Source organism: Mustela erminea, chromosome 6 (genome assembly GCF_009829155.1).
Source record: "Mustela erminea isolate mMusErm1 chromosome 6, mMusErm1.Pri, whole genome shotgun sequence".
NCBI classification, from domain to species: domain Eukaryota; kingdom Metazoa; phylum Chordata; class Mammalia; order Carnivora; family Mustelidae; genus Mustela; species Mustela erminea.
The window spans coordinates 54,631,357-54,646,115 of NC_045619.1; the positions used below are offsets into that span (position 1 = coordinate 54,631,357).

At 34.9% G+C, this 14,759-nt stretch overlaps 1 protein-coding gene across 1 annotated transcript; it reads right to left on the reverse strand.

The window, feature by feature from the left end:
• Positions 1-807: 807 nt before the first annotated feature.
• LOC116592368 (taste receptor type 2 member 10-like) lies at positions 808-1,779 on the reverse strand. Its single transcript, XM_032345606.1, has one exon. It carries the CDS (start codon positions 1,777-1,779, stop codon positions 808-810), a length of 972 nt encoding a protein of 323 aa, XP_032201497.1.
• Positions 1,780-14,759: the final 12,980 nt, after the last annotated feature.

Here is a 14,759-nt window from a genome sequence, read left to right on the forward strand (position 1 = left end):
GCAAGTTTGTGTGTATGAACTTAAATACATGTAAGAGCTTGAAGCAGAACATCTCCTAATTCATACTGATTCATCCCGGGTTCAATCTTGTGTCCCTCAGCATAACTCAGGGACCATGTTGAGTCTTTTGTATCTGTACCTCTAGCAGAAGTTTTGCTCAGCTCCAGTTGGTTCGTGATTCTGCTTCATCTCCAGTCAGTGGGTTTGAAATATAAAGACTCCTTCATCAGGGCTCTAATGCCCTGACCCCCATGTAGGCTGTGCTTCCTAGCTCCTTCTTACCGAGCACCTACTACTATCTCTATCCCATCAAACACATCCAGTTCCACACAAATTAAGATTTAAACAGTGAGAGTAAAAGTGATCTTTTAAATAATTAAAATTGCACACTCAAAACAGACACGTCTGTCTCTGACTCTTATATCCATGTTCTAAATATCAAGGCTGATTATGATTCCCTTTGTCTTGCTTTCTGTTTCTACGGATCTTCTTGGTGAAAGGCTCTCAGTGGTTCAGGGAAGTCGGGCAAAGCACAGTGCAAACTCTTGTTTTAGGTGCTTATTCTCACCATCATAAACTTAACAGTGAAAATAGTCTCCAAGCTGGTTTTCCTCCAGGAGGCGTGTGGGAAGAAGACATCACAGGGTCGGAAAGGTGACAAAGCCACCGAATCATCACTTGAAGAGTAAAATTTCCTAGAATGTAGTCAAGATAATTATGGACGATTTTAGCGAGGTTCAATAACACAGTTACGGTCAATGCAAGTGTGTGTGGTGCAAGTAAAACAGGTCTACAGGGGCTTCGTCTCTAGATTATTCTCCTAGAACATCCATTTGCCCCCACGCGGGTCTGTGCAGCTGTGAGCCATGTCCTGGCCTCATAGCACTTGCATCTCTGCAGGGCCCTCAAAGAGGCTCGCTTCAGCTTGCTGTTTCCTAGAATTAGGATAAGGGAGTGACCCCAGGGATAGATGGCTGCGGTCGTCATGCCAAAAATAAACAGTAGTCTGTTTTCTGGCATATTGAAACATACTATCTCTATGACAATGCCTATAAAATACAAGATGAAGAGGAAGATAAAAGATATTAAAACTTTCATTGCTTTCACGTGTGCTTCTGTACTGGGGTCTCGGGGTCCAGTGATCTTCATTTGCATGCGCCTGTTGTGTCTCCAGAGGGAAACGATTAACAAGAAACATGTAACCAGGCAGAGTGTAAAGAGAAGAATGACTCCTAGGTTGACCAAAATCTGCTTAGTAAAGAACATACTTTTTGGCATGTTGAAGTCCCAGGTTGTATTTCCACTCCTCATTCTGTTATCATTAATAATCCTCACAATTTGTGGAAAAGTAAATAACCATGAAATAAACAAGGATCCCATCAGAAGGTGAAGAACCCTATTGATCCTACCCTTCAGCCAGAGAAAAATACGGTGGGAAAAATTTGCTATCTTCAGGAAATAGAAGATACTGAGGCTGGTGGCAAACCAGATACTTGATTGATTGATAATTATCCATGAGTAACTAATAAAATCAATTAGTTTGCCAGAGTAATACATATCTGGAGAGAATAGCTTTATAAGTCCATCTGTAATTATTAACAATATCAGAAAAACTCTGGAAGTAGCTAAGCCAGTGAGAATAAAGCCAATCATCGAAAACTTTTTGTTCTTCACATAGTCTACACAGTTGACAAGTCCAATAAATCCATTCCCTAGAACTCCCAGTACCGCTTCACTAACTGCTATAAAAATGAGAAGGCCTTCCAGTATGCTTATCATATCTGCCAATTCCTAGTATTGCTTCTGTTACATTACATTTATGTTACCTGCTGCAGAATGAGACGAATGTTAGCTGCTTGATGGAAGAATTTTTTTCTTCTATTTCATTACATAAATACTTAAAAATACCCCTAAAATGCCTTGTGATGGAATCGGAAATGTCTTCATGGAGACCACCTCAGTTTCATTGATAACTTAGCGAGTCTGAGGAACATGTGTTCAGACTGAATGCCTATGTACGATTTGTGAAGATGCAAATGAAAGTTTCTGTTTCATGGATTTCACTTATCCTCCTGTGAGACTATTTTGCATCTGTTAACCTGACTTGTGGAGTAGGAGTGTCAAATGTATACCCACAAGAAACATAACAGAAACAAAAATTTGACTTCGTCCTTTTAAATATCAACTACAACTTCATCATTTGGGTTGTATTTATGACCGTTTAAACATATATACATGAAAAACAGTTTATAGAGGTGGCAAATGAATCTAGCCAATGTAGACACTTACTTTGAATAAGTAGAGGCATAAACACATTTTTGTTATTTTCCTGATAATTCAGGCAAAACACATTTTAAGTTTCAATATAAAGAGGACAATAGATTATGACTCAATTATATAGAAACACTGAGCAATTGCCACTTTGCGATAGAAATGGACTGATCCCAGCGAGCATAAAATCAGTAAGGACATAGCTGGATTCAATAGGATGTAATTGACATCTATAGACTACTTCCTCCAACAACAGCAGATTATACATTCTTCTCACGCTCACCTGGAACATTCTTAAAAATAGACCGCCTTCTGCGCCACACGGTACACCTTAACAAGTTTAAAGAGTAGAAATTATACAGCATCTGCTTTCAGACCAGAATGGAATTAACAATCAATAACAGAAAGGAACAGGAAAATCCCCAAATACAGGGAGAACAAACAACACATTTCTAAAGAATATGTGGGTCAAAGAAATAATCCCAAGAGAAATTTAAAATATTTTGAACTAAAGAAAATGAAAACACAACTTATCAAATCTGGGAGATTCAGGGGAAGCAGAGCTTAGAGGGAAATACATAGCATTGAATGCATATATTAGACAAGAAGAAAGATCTATAATCATCATCTAAGCCTCCACCTTAGGAAACTAGAAAAAGAAAAGCAAATTCAACCCAGTAAGCAGAAGAAAAGAAATAAGAATTTGAGCAGAAAACAATGAAACTGAAAGCAGGAAATCAATGGACAAAATCAATTTTAAAAATGCCACTTCCTTGAAAGGTAAATAAAATTGATAAACTTCTTAGGTTAACAAAGAAAAAAAAGAGAAGACAAATTACTAATACCAGAAATGAAAGGGAACATCACCAGTAATGGCATAAAGATTTTTTGTAAAAATCGAAATGAAATCTGGAGAGTAAAGAATTTGTTTTTGGTTAGCATTACTAAAAGTTATGATTTGACTTTTATATGAATTAGAGTACCTGCAGTTAAGACACATCGACTCAAACTCATTATACACACATTCTGCCACAGATAAAGATTTTTTTAATTGACTTTGAGCTACCAGGAAAATTTCCAAGGCAGTTCATCTTCATTTGACACATTTGATATGAAAACCATTATTCTATTGACAAACATTTATAACTGCTCTGACATTATCAGATGCTATTTGGGGATGCTCTTAGAACTAGGGTGAACTCATTCTGAGAGCAGGTTCAATGTGTGGAGAAAGTTTGTTCCCCATACCACCAACAAGAAACACTCCAGACATCGAGAGTTCTACAATTCAATTCAATTCTCACACTATTTACTAGGAGATGTCGTCAGATTCCAGAAGGTCAGGGCTTGGTCCTATACGACTACCTCCCTCTGCCCCCACTTCAGACACCAGTCACTAGCCCAGGCTGTTACCTGGGGCTCTGAACTAACTCTAAATCAGAGAGATTCCCATAACCTCCTCCTTGGATTTTGATTAACTTACTAGAGCAGCTCACAGAACATGGAGAAACATTTTTCTTACTATATTACTGATTTATTTAAAAAGATATGACCCAGAAACAGCTAGATGGAAGAGATGCATAGGGCAAGGTTTATGGAAAGGGTGCAGGGCTCCTGGGACCTTTCCAAGAGGGCCACTGAACCCCCAGGCGTTTACCAAATGCTGAATCCTATCCTTTGGAACTGGAAAATAGTGATTAACACATGGGAGAGTTTCTTACATTATTAGGAAAGATAATGTTTATTAATAAACACTTTTTTAATAGGTAATTAAGAATATTAATAGATTCAAGTGACCTTGATGATGAGACACTTCTTGGAAGGTAAATAAAAATTCCATTCAAACATTATTTTCAATTATATTATTGATATAATATATTATATATTTAATATATAATATATATTAAATAATATACAAATATATCATTATATATTATTTAATATATATCATATATTATAATTACATATAATATATATGTAATAAATGTAATATATATGTATATATGTAATAATATATATTATAATTACATATAATAATATATAATATATAATAATATAATATAATAATATATGTAATAATATATATTATTTATATATTTATATATTATATATGTAATATATGTAATAATATATATTATTAAATATATCATATATTATAATACATATACATATATTATATGTAATTATAATATATGATATATATTTAATATATATATTATATATAATATATATGTATTTAATATATGATATATATTTAATATATTTAATATTATATATAATATATTATATATTTAATATATTTAATAATATATATAATTTCATATATTATAATTACATATAATTGTATATAATATATTATATAATTTATATATATTTATATAATATAATATATTTTATATTATATAATATAATTTTATATTATATATAATATAATTACATATAATTATAATATATTTCATATATTATAATTATATTATAATTACATATAATTTTATATAAAATTATATAATTTTATGTACTTATAATATATTATATACAACTGTATGTAATTATAATATATGAAATAATATATATTATTAAATATATATCATATATACATATATATTAATATATATATTAAATATATAATATATACATATATAATATATGTAATTATAATATATGATATAATATATTTATTATTTCATATATTATAGTTACATATAATTGTATATAATATATTATATAATATATTATATAATTTATATATTATATATTTTTACATTATATAATATATTTTATATTATATAATATAATTTTATATTATATATAATATAATTACATATAACTATATGTAATTATAATACATATATTATAAAATTATATGTAATTATAATATATAATATATATTAAATAATATATATTATTTTATATAATTTAATATATATTAAATGATACATAATAAATTATATATAAAATATGATACATAATAAATTATATATAAAATATTATATATTATGTATATATAATATAATATAAGTCCTCTGAAATTTTATAATATTAATAATAACAAGAATTCTATGGACTATGTCAGAAATACTTGCTTTGATCAGATGCCCAAATTCTTTGATAAGATGTGAAATGTATCATACTACTATGCCTATATATTTTTTTCTACTAAGTGTGTGGGAGAAGAGGAGCATGTAATTATTTCATTTAGTTTTCTTATTGATATGTTGGAAAATAAAAATACATTTGATTGAGTCTGTATAAGGAAACACTAGATACACAAAACAATTAAAATAATTATTTCTGGAGTTGGGCTTCAGGGGTTTCAGTTTGGGTTTATTTGAATTTACACTGAAGATGGACTTTCAAAAATACAAAAATACTGTAATATTATAATTTAAAATAAACATATATTTTTGTCTCCTACCCATGGTGCCTGGTTCACAGTTCCCAAAACCCTTGGAATTTCCTAAGTGATAATTATGAACAGTGGAAGCATCTTACATTATAATACATAGTTTTTTTCCTCAGTTCACTTCAGAGCCATAAAGGTGAAATGAGTGTCCTGTTTTAATAAGCCCCTTTCAGCTGCAACTGAGTTTATGTTAAGGAACTGACTTTTGGAAAGCTGGTGAGGATAGAAGTTGGTTGCAGGGAAATCAACCAGAATTAGAGGGTGGAAACTTTCAGTCCCCTCCCCTGATTTCTGGGGCAGGGGGATTAGAGATGGAGGTGAAGTCAATCACCAACAACCAATCATTTAATCAATCTTGCCAATATAGTGAAGCCTCCATAAAACACCAAAAAGGATGGGGCTTGGAGAGCTCCAGGCTGGTGAATCACAATGCTTCCAAGTGCCACTGTGCGGGGTCCCACGTTACACAAGGACAGAAGCTCCTTGCTCAGGACCTCATTCTGCCTATCTCCCCCATATGACTTTTGATTTGTAATCCTCTAATGTCTTTTGTAATAAACCGGTAATCTGCTGAGGAAACTGGTTTCCTGAGTTCTGATGAGCCATTCTAGCAGATTAACAGACCCGGAGAAGGGGGTGTGGAAACCCCTGATTTATAACCAGTTGGGTCAAAGCACAAGTAACAACATGAGCCTGGGATTAGCATCTGACTGGCAGTCTGTCTGGTGGTACTGAGCCCTTAGCCTATGGGACCTGATGCTATCTCTGGGTAGAGAGTGACAGAACTGAGTGAAGAGCTGGGTGGTACAGGTGGTATAGGAAACCTCTCTCCCTATTCCCCCCACCCCCCAACACCTGGAACTGGGTGTCAGAATCAGTAAACACATACGCACAAGATTTCTCATAGCAGCATTGTGTGTCATTGCAAAATATTGGAAACAAAATAAACATAAGAACGTTGCTGAATCCATTCTGGTACTATGAAGCCATGAAAAAGAATAAGAAATAATTTTACAAATGGATGAAGCAGTCTCTTACATATTATAGAATAAAAAAAAGAAAGTGCAAACTATCATTCGTATAAGAAATGGGGAAAAGGTAATATGTATGTATCTTTTTTTTTTCTTTAAATTTTTATTTTAAGTAAACTCTTTTCTATACATGGGGCTTGAGCTCACAACCGGGAGATCAAGAGTCACATGATCTATAGACCAAGCCAGTCAGAGGCTCCAAAGTTGTTTACTTTTTCAAAAACACAAATAGGAGGGGCAGTCCCTACAACCCAGCAGCGACCTGAGGAGGTGTCACCTGGTGGTAGGACAGCCCCGTCGCCTCTCCCAGCACCGAAGCCCCAACTGCGCCCCCCACTCCGCTCATCCCAGACGGCGACCCGCCCTCCTCCCCCCACCCCCAACGCCCCCAATCCCCATCTCCCATCACTGCAAGACAACGATACACACATCTCAGACCCCTGCCCTCCATCCCGGGACCACTTCCATTCACCCAAGCAGACAGCCCACACACCCCTGTCCCCTGCTCCTGGCCCTGGCAGAGGTGATGCCCAGGAGAGCCCCCGAGGTTTGCCTGGGGCACGCCTGGGGCAGACAGCTTGAGCTCAGCTCCCTTCCTGTTGATCTTGGGGGCACACTGAAAACCTGTCCACCTCCTTAAAGCCTGGTTTCCTGCCCCTTCTCTCCACTGCTGAAATCACCCCCAAGCCCAGTGATTGTGGACCACCTTGGAAAGATCAGGAATTCTCCAAAGTTGGTGCAACATTTAAATCAATTTATGAGTCACCATGGTCATTCCTGCCATTCATTGGTGAACCGCTGAACTGAGTGAGGATGAAGAAGCAAAAGTTATTCTTTGATTTTCACGCAGTTTGGGGCTCTGTGCTTTTCCAAAGCATTTTAAGCAGCATAATTAAAATAAACAGTGAATTTTGGAACACTGAGAAAAAATTAAATTAAATTTAAAAAAAAAGAAACTGATACCCTCCTATAAACAAAAAGAGTGAGAAAAACAAACAAAATACAAATAGGAAGAAGAAACCAGAAATAAGTGAAATTGATTACCTATAGGGAGTGATTTAAAATGAAATGGAAGTTATGGAAGAGGGATTACACTATTATCAGTATGCCTTTTGTTTAGTTTTGAGTCTTGATGATAATGTTTTAGATAATAAAGCAAGGGATGAAGAAAAAAACCTAAAGCAAAATGCAATTAAAATACAGCCTTTACTTCTTCAAATTAATAGTCAGAAGGGGAAAAAGAAGAGAACCAACCAAAATAACTTTTTTCCAAAATAACCTTTGAACAGATTTTTTTACTGTATGTCCTCATATAGGCATTCATGAACAATAAAGAAGTATTGAGATGTAGTTAGTACTCTTTCTTTCTACAAGTGGTATGTCTTAGCAAATCTGAAACTACTTTCAGTGTATTTTATGATTAAACAAATGAATGTGTAGACTGAAAAAAAAATGAGAGCCATGTTTTTCATTGTGAAAGAGGATATACAACATGGAAAGAATAGTCTGTAATTTTTAATTGGGTTAGAGATACCAGTGTATTTTCATCATATATATATATATATATATATATATATATATATATATATATATGGAGAGAATAATGGATGTGTATGTATGTATGCTACCAAATCCTGATTTTTAAGTACACTTCTACACTAAAAGAAATCAGGACTCCTTGGAGAAATAGTAAATACAGGGCAAAATTAGAAGAAATACAAAATGAGCCTAAAATATTTTGCTGTGCAAGAATGTAAGGAAACACTAAAAGCATTATGGAGACATGTCAAAAGAATACAAAACTCAACTAGAAGTGGTTTTTACTTGACAAATCTAGACCCATGTAGGCATTAAAATAAATCATGATAGTAATAGGTAATAACCCATTGAATAAAATATGAACCTGCATTATACAATATGTCTGCTGAATAAAATATGAATCATCCATATATTTTAAATATAAATATATATTTATTCGTATAAGCAAATGAATAAATAAGTGATTTCAAGTAAGTGTACTTTGTCAGACAAAAGAAGTGTTCTACTTGTTTATTAAGTGTGTGTGACAGGATACCTGGCTGGCTGGCTCAGTCGGCAGAGAACATGACTCTTGGTCTCAGGATCATTAGTTCAAAGCCCCACACTGGGTATAGAGCTTACTTTATTTTTTTTTAAAGATTTTATTTATTTATTTGACAGAGAGAGATCACAAATAGGCAGAGAGGCAGGCAGAGAGAGAGGGGAAAGCAGGCTCCCCACTGAGCAGAGAGTCCAATGCGGGGGCTTGATCCCAGGATGCTGAGATCATGAGGTGAGCCGAAGGCAGAGTCTTAACCCACTGCGCCACCCAGGTGCCCCTAGAGCTTATTTTAAACAATAAAATATACCTTGATTTTTTTTTAAGAGTATAAATCAAAAGACCATTAAATATAATGTCTCCCTTATTCAGGTTAAGAGTATATTTAGAAGACTACTAGTTAACTTGATCCTGGTATATTTTAAGAAATAGAGTCTCTTCTCTTCTCTCTCTCTCTTTTTCATTCTCAAAATCCATAATAAAGTCTTAGCTTTACACAGCCAGCCCTTTGTTTCCCTCTGTGTGGGAAGCCCTTAGCTCTTGAGTGATGTGCAGGCGGCTCCTGGAGAATAAAATCTTCAACATAAAATGAAGATTTCTACTAACTGCTATCTTCTTGACTCTGAGATTTATAGCACCATCTGAAAGTAATCAGAAATCTTACCATTTTGGGGCTCCTGGGTGGCTTAGTCAGTTAAGCGTCTGCCTTCGGCTCAGGTCATAATCCCAGAATCCTGGAACTGAGTCCCACATTGGGCTCCTTGTTCAGCAGGGAGCCCACTCTCCCTCTGCCTGCTCCTCCCCCTGCTTGTGTTCTCTCTCTGTGTCAAATAAATAAAGAAAATCTTTTTTAAAAAGAAAGAAAGAAATCTTACCATTTTTCAATTATGTCCTTATCTTCGGAGGATGGCTTAAGAAAGTGGTGAAGTCTGTATTTTTGTGTATAATGTAGTGGTCTTCTCTGTATTAACAACATTGTTCCATTTTTATTGGAGGATTCCTCCTTAAGGATCAACTATCAGGTAGGATTGTGCATTGTGAATATATAGGTATGGTAAAAAAAAAAAATCGAAACACTTTTTCATACTTTTACCTTTCTAGGCATAACTTATAAAACAAGTATTTCCAAGAAATTGTTTTATTGGCCTCTTACTATATTTTCCCTCTTTCATATCTGTGTTTTATGCCAACAAAAGACTAAGATGTAAACAAAGAGCATTTCTCTTCATTTTCTTTTTTTTTTTATTGTTTAATTTTTTATAAACATATATTTTTATCCCCCGGGGTACAGGTCTGTGAATCGCCAGGTTTACACACTTCACAGCACTCACCAAAGCACATACCCTCCCCAATGTCCATAACCCCACCCCCCTTCTCCCAACCCCCCTACCCCCAGCAGCCCTCAGTTTGTTTTGTGAGATTAAGAGTCATTTATGGTTTGTCTCCCTCCCAATCCCATCTTGTTTCATTTATTCTTCTCCTACCCACTTAAGTCCCCATGTTGCATCACCACTTCCCCATATCAGGAAGATCATATGATAGTTGTCTTTCTCTGCTTGACTTATTTCGCTAAGCATGATACACTCTAGTTCCATCCACGTTGTCGCAAATGGCAAGATTTCATTTCTTTTGATGGCTGCATAGTATTCCATTGTGTATATATACCACATCTTCTTGATCCATTCATCTGTTGATGGACATCTAGGTTCTTTCCATAGTTTGGCTATTGTAGTCATTGCTGCTGTAAACATTTGGGTGCACGTGCCCCTTCGGATCACTACGTTTGTATCTTTAGGGTAAATACCCAGTAGTGCAATTGCTGGGTCATAGGACAGTTCTATTTTCAACATTTTGAGGAACCTCCATGCTGTTTTCCAGAGTGGCTGCACCAGCTTGCATTCCCACCAACAGTGTAGGAGGGTTCCCCTTTCTCCGCATCCTCGCCAGCATCTGTCATTTCCTGACTTGTTTATTTTAGCCATTCTGACTGGTGTGAGGTGATATCTCATTGTGGTTTTGATTTGTATTTCCCTGATCCCGAGTGATATGGAGCACTTTTTCATGAGTCTGTTGGCCATCTGGATGTCTTCTTTGCAGAAATGTCTGTTCATGTCCTCTGCCCATTTCTTGATTGGATTATTTGTTCTTTGGGTGTTGAGTTTGCTAAGTTCTTCATAGATTTTGGACACTAGTCCTTTTTTTTTTCTCTTCATTTTCTATTTAACTTTTTGTTATGAAAAATTTCAAGCATAAACAAAGGCAGAGAGGACGATTCAATAAGTCCTATGTACTAATCATCTGCTTTCAGCAGTTACCAATATATGACCACTCTACCCTTACCTATCCTACTCCCTGTGCATTATTTTGATATGTATTCCAGATAGGATAGCCCCACATCCCTCAGGATGTACAATACACTAGTATAATAACATTTCTGGCATTAGTTACCAGATGATAGGAAAGGAGTTTAACAACCTCAATGAATTTTAAACTATTTGTTTTCTGCAGTTACATCAGTACAGAAATACTCTCAAATACAGTTTATGGCAAAAGATTACCAAAACAGGAATTAAATGGCTAAATCTGGATTATTCCAGAAACCAGGTGGTGATTTAGAGGAATTAAATAGCTTTAGGTAAAAGCACATTAATATGACATTAATATCCCTGAATGACCATTCATATCACAGATCCATACTTGCCTCCTAACATTTGTGAATGACTCAGTGTTAATGACAGCGATTTTCAATTGGCCTTGGAATTTTTTCTTCTATTTAGCTTTGTCTCTCTGCCATATCTTACTATACCCACCTGTTCAATTTTGATTACTTGTGTTTGATTTTTAACAACATCTTTCTTCTCTAGGTCTGCATGAGTGGAAGGTGACTTATACATACATACACAGAAGTTCTAACAGTTCAGAGAGGTGATAGTTCCTATTTATTTATTTATTTATTTATTATTTTTTCATCTGGTTATTGCTTAGAGGTCTGTCCAGATCTAGGAAGAATTTAAATGACACTCAGTGAGATAGCACATATACAAAAGGAAGAATCCAGTGAAACAAGGAAGATTACATAGACTTCTCATTGACTTCTCTCATAAGCCAATGTAGCTGAAAATGCCCTCCCTTTAAGATTTTACTCATTTGGCTGTTTCCAAAAGTCACAACTTATGTGTGACCTGAAAGATAGGGAATTCTTATCATACCACCAAACATCCAAACCAAGCCAGCTTGTTCTGTAGCAAAAAAAATGTCCCCCAAATTTGAAAAAGGCAAACGGATATAGCACAAAGAACACAAGAAAGAGAAAATTAGGTTTGCCTCTCTGAAATGGGCCTTCATACTGGGGTCTCTAGAATCGCTGATGAGCTCAATGTGCTTCCATGTGTGTTTCCACAAAAAAAAAAAAAAAAAAAAAAAAAAAAGGAGGAACAGAGAAAAAGAAAATCAAGGGGATACAGGAGTGAGGAAACTGAAGGGGCCAAAGGCAGGCCACTCCCACAATGTGCCACTTTGGCATACTGATTATTTTAAATAAAAGTTACTTAAGAAACCAGTGCAAAAACACTTGGACCCTCCTCCATTCCCCTGAAAGCAGAAATGAATCTCTTAAATAAAAAAATATCCCCTCTGCGATAAAGTAAAAAGACATCCTTATCACCGGAGATAGGGACTTGAAAGCTGAGAAAGCTGTAGAAACAAACATCTTTGCCTTTTTTTCACTCCTTTACAACTTCAGCCCAAATTCTGTTTAGAATTCCTTACTAATTAAAACTCCCAAACACCTATTTCCCTTGTCCTGTAAATTCTTCACAAATTTATTTTTTCTTTGTCTAAAATGTATTAAAAAACTGCCTGCTTTGGTAATTTCTTTAGGTCTCAATTTCATTGTTGGGTTTAATAAGGGGAAAAAAAAAAGCTTTTTTTTTTTTTTTCCTCCTCTTAATCCCTCTCACATAAATCTAATTCTTAGTCCAGCTGGGAGACATTGCAGATAAAGAATTCTGCCTTCCGACAGACCCAGTAGTAAAGATAATCATAGAATTTAAATTTTTATTTTTATTCACATTGAATATCCCAGTTATATTTCTCTCTCTCCCTCTTTCACTTCCTCTTTGTTGGTGTTTTAGGGAATGATATTAGAAACATCAAAACTATATGGCAAAGGAAAGCTTATGAACAGGAAGTTCACAGATACCAGCAGAAGGATGAAAACTGCCTCATTAATTCTCCATTCTAGCCAAAGGGAAAGTGAATAGAGAAATTGGCGACCTTCAGGATTAAAACAAAAAGGCAGTGAGATAGATAGCTAACCAAGTGCTCAAGTGGCTGGCCAATATCCAAACACTAGTTTAGGATATGGTTATTTCCCATAGGAACAGGGATTTTCTGGTACTACAACACTGAAAACAAATCAATGATTGTTAACCACAATTGACTAATTCTGTCAAAGGCTAAACTAATAAGAATAAAGCCAATCAAGCATAATTTTTTACTTCTAATCCAAGCAATGCAATTTGTGAGTTTAATGAATCCATTCCTTAAAATAGCTATTTTAAATTTCTCATGTGTTACAACCATGAGAACTTTCTCCAATGTATTCGATATCGTTGCAAAGAAAAAACTGATCTTCAGTTTGTTGACTAATCTCCTTACGATTTACTAGATTAGGATATAGGTTTTGTTTAATTATGCAATAATATCTACTTTTCTTTTTTATTATGGCTCTTCTTCTTAGCTATGAATCCCAGTCATCTCCAACAGGCATTGAATATTTCCAACCAGCTCTGCTAAGATTTCCAGTCTTGGTCCAGATGTCAGCTAGAAATTGTAACATCCTATGTAAAGAGATGGTTGAAAGACTAGACCCTCATTTGCTAATATGTAAATAAAGGCACAGATTAATTTTCATTCTTTTGAATAAAAATTCCTCTCTCCTCTCAAGGAACTGCTTCATTTGATTTACAAATCTCAATTGTGAAATAGGTACCTCTGTTAAATAACAAAAAGTCAACTGAGTTAAATTTTAAGATCCCATTGGCTTTATTAATCAGTTCATGAATCAAACAACATCCTATGTAACAAGTAGAGGGGAGCTCCAAAGGGCTACAGAAAAAGAAAAGTATTTAAAGGTAGAGAGGGAGCAGAAAATAGGGAATTACTAACAAAGAATCTATTATTTTAGGCAAGGTCACACTCCTAAGGTGACTGAAAGGGGTCTATCAGTAAATTTGCTGGTGCTGGCCAGGAAATTCCCATGTTGATCTCTCTCTCTCAAATTAATAACTTAAATCTCTGAAAAATGTTTTACTATATTTAAAATTACCTACAGGGTATATTTCTGCTTAAAATACAAAATGCCTGAGGGATATCTGTTCTGATCATTTGAAATAAATTAGAAAAATATTTTGATTTATTGATGTCTTCAGTGCAGTTGAATCAATAGTAATTAGATGTCACTCTCATCCCTACCTTTCCGACTTGGTCTTTCAAGAGAATTAGTAGTGAAAAGATTCAAATAATGACATAACTAGCCCAAGGGAAGAGATCCTGTGAGATTATGATGTTCTAGAAGCAGATCATGTTAAGGTAGTCCTGCAACAAGCAGCTAGTTAGTTAGCTGGTTTGCTAGTTAGATGATGCTTTGGGACTAATTAAACCTTGCCACTTCAACCTCTACGAACAAACAAATCTATCATAAAGGAGGGCCCATCAACAATCTAGACATGATCCAAGGACAGTTTGATCATCACGTTTGTTGCTAGCAAAATACAGCAAATAGAGGAGCAAAATAGCAAAATAGCAAAATAGAGGAGAGATACACAGACCTTAATCACTTCATGCCCTAAGGACTAGAGATCGTGTAAGAGAAGAGGGGTCGGATGACACCCCTTTTTGCCCTCCACTTTCCAGTATATCCAAAATAAATCTTTCTTTTATATTGTCCAGTGTTGATTTAATCATTCCATAGACT